Genomic DNA, 15,294 nt, shown 5'->3' with positions numbered 1-15,294 from the left:
GCAGGTCTGGACTTAATGGCTCATGAGATCCTACCCGACCCCTTCTTACTAATCAGATGAAACTCCTCCCCCTGCAGGTCTCTGGAAATGTCCACCCGGAATGTGATTTTATGACAGAGCTGAAGAAAAAGGAGGCTGAATGTCTGGATGACCCAGAAAAGCATGGAAATTTAACGCCAGCAGGTATCCATATGTGAGAGATGAAAGGAGTGAGAGAGAAGCAACACCCTACCAGAGTCAAGACACAGCCATGCTGCCAATGTGCATGTTTGAGTGTTTTACTTATTGTCCCAAATCTCTGTTCTCTGGTCGGCTCTTCTTTCATCTACTCCCAGTCCTTTAAGTTCTTATTTTCAACACCATTTTCACATTAAAATATGGATGGTCAATCTATCTGAGTGAATCCTTGTGTCCTTGTCCTATTTCTTCCCCTACTGGATGTTATCATGGCATCATGCTTGCTCTGTGAGGGTGTGTCGACCTTTAAAAATAGGCTAATCTGTTAACCAGTACTGTAATCTGGTCTTTCTTCCAGCATCACTCTCCCTCCTATTCCACAATACATTTTCATTTATTGAATTATGTCTGAAAACCTACCCCAGTCTAACACAGGGGGTATAACTAAAGCAGATTAAATAGTTCTCTGGAGGTGTTTATTTTTCACTATAGAATAAAAATTGTGGGTAAACTATTTTTATAAGATATGTAAGGGGTGGAGTGGCAAAGTTGAAAAAGGTTTGGCTTTTTTATTTTGCTCAATTATCATTATGCCTAAAAATATATTTCACTTTCTGTCTGAGGTTGCAAGGGAATGTGGGACAAATTACTGTGCTGGCCGGAGGCAGATGCTGGAGAGACTGTTGCCTTACCATGCCCAAATATCCTCTTTCACTTCATGAAGGAGCCAGGTGATGTACTATCCATCAGAGTTGTACTATTGTTGTGTTGCATGCCTGGCAAGCACATTTCTAAAAATGAGGGATGAAGACAGAACATTGCAAGTTCCTGCTCTCTAGTTGGATCAGAGTATTACTGCAAAGATTGCAATAGGATCTAAGGGAGCCTAGCAGTTCTTCTCATATTTTAAGCAATAATCATAACTGGATATGATCCTGTAGCCTGTGATGAGGTCCTGATCCAAAGAACACTGAAATCAATAGTGATTTCTATTGGTTTTCATAGGCTTTGGGATCAGCTTGTGCATTAGTTTTCTAAAGAACTCATGTGGTGCTTTCTATGTCAGAACTTAAGCATGGGGCTTGATGAGATTTGTGTTCTGATGAGCTTGGGATGAAAAAAAAGGCAAAGGAATGAATAAGGTGATCATTCTTTAAGACCAGGGTTGGAGATACAAAACAGAATTTTGTCATGGAATTAGCATATGTGTTGGGTCAAATGCAAGACTGTGCAAACTAATGTCTTTGTGCTGCTTACTTGCTGCGTGAGTATAGCTAGGAACGAACTGCAAGACCATAAGGAGGAAACGATCTTCCAGGAAAGATCTAGATTTGGCAGTTCCACAAGAAAAAAAGACATTGCAAAGCCCAACCTCTACCTCCCCCAACACATGCTAGTTATAAATGAGGGATAAGGAAAATCCCTTTCATCTGTGCAGATTCATTTCCTGCCCTGGGACTCTCTTACTTATCATTCATCTGACTCATAAATCTTTTTTTTATGGAAACATGCTATCCTCATAGAACAAACTGCTTATTCCAGCCTCTGATCTGCAAAGAGTGAGCCCCAAGGAAGGTGGGAGTGAGAAGGGAGTAGAACAGTGAGTGTTGAACAAGGCAGAAGTCTGATGGAGCAGTGCTTCCCAGTCTTCTTAAATGGAATTCCATCCCTGGAAGTGTCCAAGGCCAGGCTCGATGGGGCTTTGAGGAACTTGGTCTAGTGGAAGGTGTCCCCGGGAGGGTTGGAACTAGATGAGCTTTAAGGTCCTTTCCAACCCAAACCATTCTGTGATTCTGTGACTTCCTCATCTCTGGTATGATTTCTTCCTTTTTCCTTCCCACCTCTCCCACCGTCACCTCAGTTCTCTCACTTCTTCCCATTGTTTGTCTCCAGATAATGTAAAAAGTTTTGTATCCGACTACCTGAATGTACACATCCAAAATGTCCTCTCAGCTCTGTGAGATGCTAATGGAGATGATCCTCTCCTCCTGGTATAACCTTTGTACCAGCAAGAGGTCTTCTGGTTTTTATTTTCCGTGTTATGTGGCTCTTCATTAGAAAAAAATAAGTGCTTCTCTTTCAGCTGGGATAGTAAAAAGGAACTGCACAAGGAAAGGCTGGTCTGACCCATTCCCTCCCTACCATATTGCTTGTCCAGTAGAAGATGAGATTCCACTTGAAGAAGTAAGTTTAATTAAACAAATATGTGAGTGGCATGCTGACGTTATAGGATTCCTTTCTATTTCTGAAGACCACTGCAGAGGGCCACTCAGCTGAAGCTGAAATTTCTTACCAAGTAGGGAATACAATTCACTTTTATTCTAGTCACGTATTTTAGAGAATTAGTAAGTATGTTTTATTATTCAGGTGTAAAAGTGTAATAAAAATAGTCAGCTGCAAATTACATACAATCATACAGTTCTGTTGAACTAGCTCACAATATAACAGTTAGATATATATCACAAATTGTTCACAAAATATAACTTAAGACATTTCAATAATATCAGTCAGAGAGATAGTTTTGTGGCATCACAGCATCAGTACAGCAAATGTGCTGTTATAACACCGCTATTCCAAACTCAGCAATTTCTAAGGACAAGAGGGGTTTCTGGTTTCTTATCTTGCCTAGCACAAAATATCTAGTTCAACAAGGAACAAAAAAAGTTTCAAAATCTACATCTCTGTAATGCAGATCAGAATTTTATGTATACCTTCAGCTAGATTTGCACAGTTGGTGATATTTAGAGATTATATGTACAGGGAAAATAGAGTTCTTTATCTCTAACTGATAAGGATAGAAATTGTATAGATGTGCTTCTTATAACTCCTCGTCCAGAGAAAAGAAGCAAGCCAAAATTCTATATAATATTTTAATGAAAAATACTACAATCCTGAAGATTATTATGGTTACATAAAATCTCTTTTGTGTCCAGGTTTTGCTGTCCTTTTAGCTACTGCAAACAAAATTAGGAGTAACTCAGTGGAAAGACTCTGAAGAAATCCCCACTAAGTTTAAACTGATATAAAGGAGGTAGAAATCACTTTAAGTGATTAAAAATGAATTGTCTAGTCTAAGTCTAGATCTCTACCCTTCCTCTGTACAGGCTAACACTGCACTTTTGTCTTTATTTGTACAAGTCAGGTGAATACTATCCTTTTTTGTTCACTATAGAGAGAATGAAAATAACATTTATACCCTAGTTGATTAAGTCCATTCAACTTGCTGGAAAGAATTTAGTTTGTTTCATCATGGGGAGGTTTCTTTTGTCTTCCCATTACTTTTTTAGCTGACTATTCTCGCGCTGTTTAACTCAAACTTCCTTTACAACCTCTAAGCCACAGTACCTGCTGCTCTGTATAAATAAACAATTACACTGAAATGGAACTCTTTCTTTCCTTCTTTCATTGTTTCCTTACATTCCTGTTATAAAAACAATCTTAAATGAGTCTATGGATTCTTTTAGTAGTAACCCACATTCTACCTCAAGGTAAACTCCTCAGTTGTAGGTTTGTCCACTGAAGGATTTGATTATTTTCCGTGGTTTTCATCTCTGATTTGTAAGTGGAGGTTGCCAGCTACTGTCAGCCTGGCATGGCTTCGATAGGTTTCTTACGGAGTGGTGCCTTCCAGACTTAGGGTCTAGCTTTGGAGCTCTGAGGGACTTTTATGAGCTCCTGCTGGAATTGTCTATAGTCAGGTACGTGGGTAATCGGTGCAATTCACATTCATCCACCAGACAGGAAAGGCCACTCTCCATGGTTTTCATGTCATTTAACTTTGTCAGTCTCAAAAAATGATTGTGTAAGTCTAAGTTACTCATTACACAGTGGAGCTATATTAGTGCTTTGGTCAGGATCAGGTGTGAGGCTTGCAAGGAAATCTCTTGGTTATGCCCACTTACTGCATTTACACTGAGAGGTGCTCCCAGAAGGCATAATCTGGCTTCCTAGGGATGAAACTAACCTGCAAGGCAAATGCCAGGTTCACCTAGTGTGCTCTGACCATTAATAAAAGTTCAGCCCATGGGACTAGACTATGACTAGTCAGAAATGCACCCAGCATGGGTGTAGGGTCCTCAACACCAAAGGTTTTGCTCCACCCAATCAGCCCTATCAACCCGCACTTGTTAAGGCAGGTGTAGCGATAGATTCGTTTTTTTGCTGGCAGAAAGTGATATGGTCTCATCTAACAATGAGTTGAATTGTCTTCTGGGGGTGCTTGTTTCCCCTCATTAACTAGAAAAGAAACAGAATAAGAAGAAACAGGACTGTGTTAACAATTAAACAGTACAGTCCTGTGGCCATGTGCTGACACTGCTCCTTTTACTATAGACTTGGCTGCTCTTACCTTGGCAGCGAATTTTTAAGCACCTAAAATAAATTAAATAAATCCTACTCAGTGTCAGCTTTATATTGCCTTAAATTATACATAAGAATAAAAAAAAAAAGTATCTTTCCTTCCCCACAGTGAACTGTAGCAGCACAATGTATAGCTGCATAGATTTTAGGATATAGAAACATTGAAATGGAACCCAAGAGACAGACCACGTTATATTGAAGGGAAAGATTTGCAGCCTAGAGCTTATTCATTCTGTTTTCTGCTTCAATGTGTGATAGTTGAAGTCAGCTTACCCTTACTCAGAGATCATATCTGATAGAGGTGCCATTTAGATTGAAATGGTTTTGATTGACGTTCTGACTGAGTAACAATTAAGTTTAGCAGCAAGAAAAAAAGGGGAATAAAAATCAACCCCAGAAAAAAAACCAATCCTGCAACACAATAAAAATGGAAAGGAAGAATGGACGGCAAAACTGTAAGGAAGCAGAGCAAAGGAAAGTGGAGAAACATAAGGAAGGGCTGACAGAATTCTGTATTTATCATGCAGCTAGCTGCCAGCAGGATTGCCCTGCTGCTGCTGCAGAGAAAAAATGGTATAAAATACAGTGCTTATTAAAATGATAAGAGTTTTTAAAATGCTTTCATGGAAGACTGGCTTGGTTCTTTATGGTTTCATGAATGCACTTGAAACCATCCTGATCAATACGTTTCTTTATCAGGCTGGTCTGTATCCATGTAGCTATGGAATAGGTCTTCGCAAAAGAAGCATAGTGAGTGTTTTCAGTTGACTTTTGCTGTGGGATTAAAAGGGGAAAAAAAGGCAGGCGAGGATGTGAACAGATTGGAAGCACCAAACAAAGCAAAGCTTCCAGAATCAGTAAAACAGCTGTCATTTGGCTGCAAATTATGTGACAAATAATTCTATTCTTTTATAGAAATCCTATTTTTCTACTATAAAGATCATCTACACTGTAGGATACAGTGTATCAATCACCTCACTCATTATTGCTGTGACAGTTCTTATTGCATTCAGGTATGTAAAGTTATTGTCTAACCTTAATTTTTTCAACAGTTTTTAGTATCTTAGGCTGTATATGACAACATTAGAGATCACAAAGTAATATAGATAGAAATCCAGAAGAATAAAATTTCCAGCCATATGGGTTTAATAATATTAAACTGAGGCTAGAAATGAAAAGTAATCAGAGCAAGGCAGGCATAAGAAGAATCAGAACTGGGAAACAAATCCTGGCTGTCTATTGGCAACACTCAGCAACTCACTTTGATCCTAAATAACCAATAGATATATTTGCTTCTTTTAGCTGGAATGAAGATAATTTCTGATAAACGATGTGTGCTTGCCTTTCATGGGTTCAATGAATTTTATATTAATAAGAAGAATATACACAAAGAACTTGATTCTGAATCAATGTTCCTATGGCACTTTATATTTTACTATTGAAAAATTTACGACTAAAACATGTTTTGAAAGTTAGGCTCTGAATTTGGCTACACTTGGTAAGATTTCTTTCCTACTGAACTATGCAGCTATTAGGCATTTTCAGGTATAATTTAGAGTATCCAGAGTAAACCTGATTGTTTATTTTCTAATTTACTGTATATTTGATGTTTGCTACCACGTAAAATTTATTTTATTAATCTTTGTTTATTTCTTGTATTTCTGCAAGACAAAAAAGAATAGAGTTTTATTGTTATGCTGTGAGAATTGAGTTTCCCTGTGGAAAGTTTCTTGACCTCTCTTGGTTCCTACATCACGTCTGGAAATGAAGAGATATGTTTATTGACATCCACTCTGACCTCAGGAAAACAAACCAGCCCAAATAAAGGGAAAGAAAGAAACAATGGACATAAAGAGACTTAGCAATAGGGAGGAAAAAGTTGTAGTTAACAATGGGGTTGGCATTTGAGTTCAGGAATAAAATTCTGCACACCCTAAGTGAGCTTTAAGATTAGGTGACCCTGAGATTACTGGATCTGGATGGAATTCAGCTTTTAATGTAACTCTTTGTTTAATAGCTAAAATCTTCAGCTCCAATGACAACATAAAATTGAAGCTGTATAACTTTTCCAAAACCCTGTATTTAATAATGGTCAAAAATTAATGTGAATTAACTGAGAATTTAAAGTAGATGTACCAAATTGTTTTGAAGCTCTTATCTGCATTCATTTAATTCTTAAAAATAACTTTGGTAAACTAAGGAAGAGTTCTTTTGCTCTGTATAAGGCTGTCCACACAGGGGTTTAATGCAATTTAACTCACCAATGGCATATGGTATAGAAAATATTGCTAAGCAAACATTACCCTGATCATTAACAAAAATGTCCGGTTAGTCCAGGATATCTCCGCATGCTTGTTCTTAGGAGTGGTTTAGCCATAGCCAGGACTGTTTCAGTAGAATTCACTCCTCAAACACAAGTTTCTCTTCACCCAAAAATAATGCCAGCTGCCAAAATCCTGGCGTAGGTACCCCGAACACAAACTAAAACTGAGTTTCCTGAAATCTGGCAGACCAGAAACATCATCAGGGCACCACCTAACAAGGCAGGAGGCTAAGATGTAGTCTGTGGGTGGATCGCCTTGTATGAGGAAGGCTTCTGTCTCTGCCTCTCTGCAGAGAGAGCTCGCTGAACGAAAGCGTTCTTTCTATATGCACCTTCAAGTACCTCAGATGAAACAAGGGCTTATTGCATATTTTAACTACTGCCAGTGCAAGTCAGTTAACTACCTCAGAAGGACCTCTCTTCTTTTCTTCCAGGAGGCTTCGCTGCCCCAGAAATTATATCCACATACAGCTCTTTTTTACTTTTATCTTAAAAGCTATTGCCGTTTTCGTTAAGGATGCTGTCCTTTTCCAAGAGGAAGACATTGATCATTGCACCTTCTCTACAGTAAGCACACAAAAAGCAGGATACTGTGGTACTCGATGTTTTGCATACCATCTACATATCGTTTCATATTTTGTGGCTTTTTTTTACTCCTTTCTTTATTTCCCTTCTAACCTGGTAATAAAAATTATATATATTCTTTTATTCAGTATGTTTTACCTCCTTAAGTGTGTACTTCATGCACTTCTACTTTCTGATTGCAGCAGTTTGTGATCCTGTAGTACTCTAAATCAGATATAGACTTTGCCATAGAAAAAAAGTGTTATCATTATACTGTTACACTTCTGTAATCTGAAGCCTAAAATTGAAGATCTCTGACTACCTTATAACACAAGTTTTAAAAGATGTTTCTTCTGGAAATGTTGGATTTCATGCTTTGACTGGAAGCTCTGCATTGTAAACCACGAGACACACAAGGTACTAGGCAATCGGCTTTGATCCAGCCACAAATATTGGCATCATGGCAGTGGTTTTCAAACAGAGATTTATGGGATGGTTATTCTGCATTGCTTGTAGCTACACAAGAGTTTAGAACTGAGCATAAGTAGGAAAGTGGATCCTTGATCATTTGCCTAAGGGCTATAGAGCACTTGATTCTACTTGTATAAAGTACACTGAAGGCAATGCATTTGTGGGAGAAATCACATGCTTGGGAGACCAGGCTCTATTTCTAACATAGAGATATAAAGCAAAATACAGCGAAGATTCCAAGGTATCGTGGTGGAAGCCTTACTATTCAGAAAGCCATTTTACAATTGAAGCTCCCCTTTCAAACATGCGTGTAATTGTGAGATCTTGTTCTTTGTATATCTTAGCCACAATTACAGATGCCTACTACATCTGGAAATCAAACACATGTATCCACAAGTAATGCCTAAACTATGACTTTCTTGTTCCCTAGACGGAATGCAAGATCTCAGTTGTTTTCTGTCACTACTTCATGATGACCAATTTCATGTGGCTGCTAGTAGAGGCTCTTTACCTAAACTGTCTACTACTCTCATCCCTTTCTCATGGAAGAAGATATTTTTGGTGGCTTGTTCTCTTTGGCTGGGGTAAGTAAGGTTCTTACAGGAAATTAATAAAAGGGAAGATGTTAAACAAGGCTTTATCCATCCCATTAAAAATACTGGATGTGGAATCCAATCTGCTTAACTGAAGAGCCTAACTTGAGCATTACTTTGATTTTAGTTTTACATGCATACTAGTGAGGAGCAATGAAGGTTTTTTAAAAGTCCAGCATTAAAGTCACTACGAAATAAATGGAAAATTAGGTAAATTTGCCAACCCACAGAGAGAGATCCAGATCCAGTCCACTTAACCTTCTTTTTCCCATTGAAAACACAGATACTTTTAAGGAGTTACCACAAACACCAAAGTTAGATGCACCTTGCTCCTGTTTGTGCAGAGTATGAGAATGGGTCCATCTGGAGTCAAGCAGACATTTCTGTAGCCCTGGTATTGCTATTGCCCATGTTTTACATGGGGCAATTGTATGAATAAAGGACCTCTGTCTGCTACATAACGGTGCAAGCATGAGGCAGCAACATTCCCACACCTTTTGGTGGTAGTCTGCAATAAATGTAATTGTTCAGACCTTTGTGGTGACTTAGAAATCAGAAACTAAGTGACTACCCCCATAAAGTGGCTGTGTAAAGGGAAAACCGGAGGACTCCTGTACGGCAGGTGAATGCACATGCCCAGGGGAAGTTTTGGCATTCCATGCATGTTGTCACCCAAGGTTAAGGTAGCCCTGAAAATTAAGTAAACTGAATTACTTTTGGTGTTTTAGGGAGACTTCAGGTGCCTTTTTAGGAAGGTTTAAGGTAGACTGCATCACGTTCTGTGTTTTTAGATTGCTAATATTACCATTATTTTAAGATTTGGTAAATGTTATTCCCTAATATTTTGTCATGCAAAAAGCACCCTTAGTACTTTACACCTGGGTTTAATGTACTATTTGCATGCAGGTGCTAGCTTCGGGTGAGATCACACAGCAGAATTGTGGTCATGTTAGTAAGGGGCTGCAGGTTCAGACCTCTGTGGCAGAACTATATCATGTGCCAAGTAGCTTCTGTGTCCCTTTGTTTCTTCACAGCAGTGAACGGTCACCAAACAGTCAATGCTGTAACTTGTTGCGTTCTATCATGGGTATTAGGGGAGTTCTTTCAGGTTTATGCTGTGAGTTTGAAGTGATTCCTGTTCCGTGAACAGGCCATGAAAGGTAATTCCACTTCTGAAAATGAGTGATATGTATTATCACAGCAGAGTTTCAGTGGGCAAGATTTGGATTAATTGATGAATCTTGACAACCACAGTTTTTGTTTAAATGTCTGACAGGTTTTCCAACAGTTTTCACCCTTGTATGGATATTAGCAAAATTCTACTTTGAAGACACAGCGTAAGTCATTGTTTCCTGCATTATTTTATATTCTTGGGATATTTTTTTCATCGATTGTGGTGATTACATACACATCTTTTTCTAAACTACTGTTATTTCCTCAGATGCTGGGATATTAATCAAGGCTCTCCTTACTGGTGGCTAATCAAAGGACCTATTATAATTTCTGTTGGGGTAGGTATTTCTGAGTTTGCCGACACTAATTAGAAGAAAAAAGGCTTTTAAATTAAAATCTGGTTATTGTTTGCTGAATTACTCTTTGAAGTAAGGAAAAGGAATGGTATAATTTCTACTGTAAACTTGCTTATGTCCAATCTAAACTAAGAAGAGGTAGAAAACTGCCACCTTACCAAAAGCAAACATCCTTCAAACAACTTAAAAATTTCATAGAATTGTCAGTTTGGTTGAAATTAATAGCAAGTAAGTAGCTAAACCATCCTTATAATATTTAAAAACAAGGTTTTAGCCTAAGAGTCCAGAATCACCCAGAAATTTTAATAAAAACTTTCAAGGGCAATAGGTTTTTGTTTGTAGGTGATAACAATGATAATAGCTCTTGAACCTGACATTTATTGAATAAACTGATGGGCCTTAAATGGTTATCATGGATGATTACTCCCACATGCCATTAAACCCAAGCTGTGTTTGAGAAAGTGGATGAACTTAAGGGCACCTAGTAAAAGCTTCATTTGATTGGAGGACAAATGCATACAAATAATATGAAAACAGTGTGAATGAATAATCTCAGTTCTGGTCATAGTTCATCGTATTTCAATACAATATCACATTTCCTTTTACCTCCATTATTTTCCCCCTTACTAGTCTAGTGCTCACCTATCATCTACTTCTGAAGTTAAGAGATTTAAGGGGTGATGTGAAAAATCAGTGATGATTTTTCTGCTGGAATGTACTTAAGGCATCACTGATGGATAAAATGAGATTGGAGTTTCTGGTAAAATATGGATATTCTTAGGCAATATTAAGCATTCAGCTTCACCTAAAGAAGAGCTGGTGTGTAGAGACACATAAAAACGCACAGGGAGAAACCCTCTGATTGTGGAAAACTGAGCAGCTTCACAGGCTTTGGAAAAGCTGTGCCAAATTGCAACTGTAGAAAATTTGATTTGCAAGTTAGGGTGGACCCTAGCTAGCTTTGGAGCTGAGCTAATGCTCCTCAGTTCTCTCCAGAGTAAACAAAGAGAAATAATGCATTTTTGATTTATGATTCATTTGACTTATAATAGATGTCTACCTTTGGAGGAGATGACTCATGCCCAACTCCACCTGAGGCTCTACTGACTCTACTGGCTGGCTCCCCATTGACTACAAAGGGAGAACAGCTCAGATGAAAGCATCTCATTGTAGATACCTATATTTAGTCAGATTAATTCTACTAATGTCTAAAGATATTATCCAGAACTTAATGCAATAGTCATCTTAAAAGAGATTAAAAATTATATGAACTACAAAAAATGAAAAGAATTACACAATCTATTGATATAAATAGTTTGCTTTACAAATTCAAATTCTCAAGTTTTCATCTTCAGCTATTTCTTTAAGGAGTGCGATCTGTTTAGATGCTTGAATGCTGCCAACAGAAATTACATCAATAATTTTACAATTGTCTCATTGAAACTGCACAAATCACATAATAATTGAATTTTAAACCCAGATTTTTCATTGCAAAGTTCTACATTAGAACATAACCTTTTATTTTTTTCCACCCCCTCGAATATTGTGAACAGGTCAATTTTGTCCTATTTATCAACATCATCAGAATTTTGCTGAAAAAACTAGACCCTAGACAAATCAACTTCAATAACTCTTCTCAATACAGGTAGTGTATGACATAATAATAATAACTTATTTTTAAAAAAATAATAAAATCTTATATCATCTTTTCTAAACAGAGAAGCACTTGTCTGGTTTCAGAGGCAGGCTTGGTTTGACTGGCATTAAGTTTTAGAAATCCCCAACCTTATCCCATTCTCAAGGAAACTAGTCAAAGGAGGAGACTCAATTCAGCTAATCTTGGCCATCTAAACATGAGGTGTTCAGATCAGTTCAGATGTCTACCGTGCAATTACAGTCAGTGGGGAGACTAGGAAACAATTCATTGAATCCACATTCAATCTCTGATTTAGGGCAGAATAAATTACCCTCTATAGATGACTTTTCCTGTACATGGACAGTGAAGTGAACCTGAATATTACTTTCTTTGTAGCTAGTTACAAAAAAATGTCAAATTTTCAATGGCTCTGATGGGACAAAATATGTTCTACTCCTTTCTGTTTTCCTGAATTGTAATCTCATTCAGAAAGACAGAACAACGAAAGACCACAGAAAAGCTATGAATATGGTGTTGCCAATAAAGCAATAAGCATCAGAAATCTTCTTACAGCTAGTATCTCATTATGCTTTCTGACCAGCACTGTAGTCCCAAGAGATGTGACCTTTACATGTAGATGTTTAAATCCTTTTTTTTAACTTCTGTTCGTTACTGTGGCATACTGCATGCATTAGTCTTTACTCAGGGAACTATTACCTTACTTCTCATGTCCTGTGCTAGACGTCTCTCAAGGTCAACTCTACTTCTAATTCCGTTATTTGGAACCCATTATATGGTCTTCAACTTTCTCCCGGAATATACCAGCTTGGATGTTCGGCTTTACTTGGAGCTCTGCATTGGATCTTTTCAGGTAAAATGACCACGGAGGCTTCAGGTCCTTCTTTTCTAATTTAGTGTCCATGTGGCAACTAGTATTGTACAAAACATGACTGGATCCTGAAGCCAGTGTCTCTTTACAGAGTCCATGGTTCTTTGCTGAGTTACAGTATCTGAAGATGTGACCTACATCCTACTTGGCAGTAGGCTAGAGTGTACATTTGCAGATTCTGCAAATACAAAACTAGTAAAAAACAGTAGTACTACCACTAGTCTTCCAGATGCATGTGTAAATTGGATGGTGGGTCAAAGTCATGGAAAACCTTCTTTGCGACAAGTGGTAATCCACATACCTTCCCTGACCTCACTAAGAAGACCAAGCTGATTTGGGCTGATGTTTTTACATCAAATTACATAATAATTTTTATTATTATTTATTATTTACATCAAATTAGATAATAATAATACACATTTACATAAATTATCCAGGGGCAGTAGAAGCTGTAGTTCCAACCCCTTTGTTAATCCTTTGGCAAAGAATAAATTGATTAGTAAACATATAAACATCGAATAGTGCCTGGTGCTCGTCAGCCCCATACAAACTACTGCCCTGAGGAACATTACATCAGTTTCCCTCCTGGGTAAGCAAAATGTTTGGTGTACTTTGGATGCCCCCAGCTGCTCTGAATTGGCACACAGGGAGGGCATGGACAGCTTGAGGAGCTTGGTTCCAACTAGAATGCTCTTACATACCCTCCAGCTGAGTTATGAGCAAGACAGCACCCAGCTACCCTTTGCTTTCCTCCCTTTCCCTGCACTGCACCTCAGAGTCTACAGGAAGCAGCTGTGGACAATCCCACCAAACTTCACGAGGGAGCTTATCTCACTTCAAATGGTTGTGTGGCATCATTTGTCAGGGAGCATCACCAAAAATCCAGCGGTTGTGCTGGTCAGTCCTCTTAAGGATTTAATTCATTGTGTCAGTCCTGTCCAATAAACCTTGCACATCTTAGTCCTGACCTGCTGCACTTGGACCTGGCCTTCATTTAGTTAATCAACAATGTGAGGAATAAGTTAACTAAACAAAAGGGTGAGGTGTTTAGCTGGTGTCTGATCATATAGGTCCATTGACCTCCTAGGATTTTCCTAGCTTTATCTCAGTTCAGAACCTTAACAAAAGTATTCAGTAGGCCAAAACCTGATCTCATCTGATAGAGTGCAAAGATAGAGAAAGTGACTGGAAAGCTCTGTGAGCTCTGTACATGGATCTCCTCACAAAGTCTGTCTTTCCTCAATGATTTACACTGTGTAAAGAATTAGCTCACTGTCTGGCTACAGAATGGACCATATCTTTGTAAGCATCACGCAGGAGAAATTCAATTGCCATATAATCTATTCTTGTGAATTCATATTGCATTCCTGACTTTGGTGAAATGCCAACAACTAGTTGATTATCTGGCTGATCAGCTTTGTAGAAGATAGGTAATTTTTTTCCAATTTATAACAATCCTGCAATCTATAATGATATTAATTCACATACACAGTACCATTATGAAGTCAGATAGTGCAAATGGCTTTTTCAAACTGTGCTGACACTCCACACATACCTTTTTTTTTTTTTTTTGGTCTTTTTCAGGGGTTTCTTGTAGCAGTTCTTTACTGTTTCCTGAACCAAGAGGTAAGGAAACTATATCCTTTACAATATTGCTTCCACTGGCAGATATACAGTGTTAATAATAAGTTTCACACAAACAGATAATCAAATCTTTTAGTTTCTTAGGATTGTCTGTTAATATGGGAATCAACGAAGTTTAATGTAATTTCAATTATCTTAATGGGAATGAAGCCATCTAGTGGAGAAATGAACTTTTACTACTTTGCTATTCCATCTAGCATTTTTTATCCTTTGTGCACATTTGTTCTCTAGTGGGACTTGAAAAACCCATGCTAGGTCCAGACAGTGATGCAAAGACATCTTCATTTACTAAAAGTCTATGGTTAAATTAGAAATAATTTAAATGTATGCTGATTTCTCAATAGTGAAATATTATTTTGTAATATTTTCAATATGCTCATGAAGCTTCCCGGTATTTCTTCATGTTGATAAATTTGTTTTTCCATTTGAGACATATAAGTAAGGATTTTGATAGGACAGGAATCATTCCATTTAGCTTAGTATCCAGGTCCGTTTATATAGTCTAGAGTTTGTGATAAGAATGCATCTTAAATGACTTATATAGGAATCAATATTTTATACTCCGCATTTTAGAATGGGTTGAAACCCTGGAATTTCCCTCTCTTTTCTGACTGCAGGGCAGCTGGGACAGCTGTTTTAGAGTATGACTGGGATTCAGCTTCAGAGTACACTAAGAGTCTGCTGGTGTCTAACTGCAGCTCCTAAAAAGGGAGAGCCCTGATTCTTATGTACCACCCTCCAGGGCATTCCCCAGAGTGTCAAAGATGTGTTTAGGAGGTGAACCCTGCCCCTAATCATCACGGTCAGTGAAATATTCAAATTATGAAGTACAGTTGTCTGTGTTAGAGATAGCTGACCCACTCTAGACTCCCTGGGCTGTACTGACTAAATATCCATTTTCCAAGTTTAAATCCTAGGGCTGAATAGACTTTCAAACAGTATTTCATTTTCTACTTGTGCCACGATCCACATTGACTTAATTTATCAGAAATTTCTGAAATATTAAATAAATATCTTCGAATATATTAACATTTCATAACCTTTTGGTTGAGTTTATGGCTACGAACTGTCGATTGCTCTAATGATGCTTGTGATCAGTTAACACTCCT

General features: G+C 37.9%; 1 protein-coding gene across 1 annotated transcript in view; it reads left to right on the top strand.

The window, feature by feature from the left end:
• The window catches only part of LOC308063974 (growth hormone-releasing hormone receptor-like), a 494,830-nt gene that overhangs the window by 36,232 nt on the left and 443,304 nt on the right, over window positions 1–15,294 (top strand). The window contains exons 2-12 of the mRNA XM_080387720.1: window positions 78–183; window positions 801–908; window positions 2,261–2,361; window positions 5,452–5,549; window positions 7,294–7,426; window positions 8,325–8,478; window positions 9,764–9,824; window positions 9,929–9,998; window positions 11,570–11,661; window positions 12,394–12,523; window positions 14,126–14,167. Of these exons, the coding sequence (XP_080243846.1) occupies window positions 78–183; window positions 801–908; window positions 2,261–2,361; window positions 5,452–5,549; window positions 7,294–7,426; window positions 8,325–8,478; window positions 9,764–9,824; window positions 9,929–9,998; window positions 11,570–11,661; window positions 12,394–12,523; window positions 14,126–14,167 (1,095 nt within the window). The remainder of the gene's footprint in view (window positions 1–77; window positions 184–800; window positions 909–2,260; window positions 2,362–5,451; window positions 5,550–7,293; window positions 7,427–8,324; window positions 8,479–9,763; window positions 9,825–9,928; window positions 9,999–11,569; window positions 11,662–12,393; window positions 12,524–14,125; window positions 14,168–15,294) is intronic.

This window comes from Falco punctatus, assembly GCF_963210335.1.
Source record: "Falco punctatus genome assembly, chromosome: 4".
In the NCBI taxonomy this organism is placed as follows: domain Eukaryota; kingdom Metazoa; phylum Chordata; class Aves; order Falconiformes; family Falconidae; genus Falco; species Falco punctatus.
This window is presented reverse-complemented; position numbering and strand designations above follow the sequence as displayed.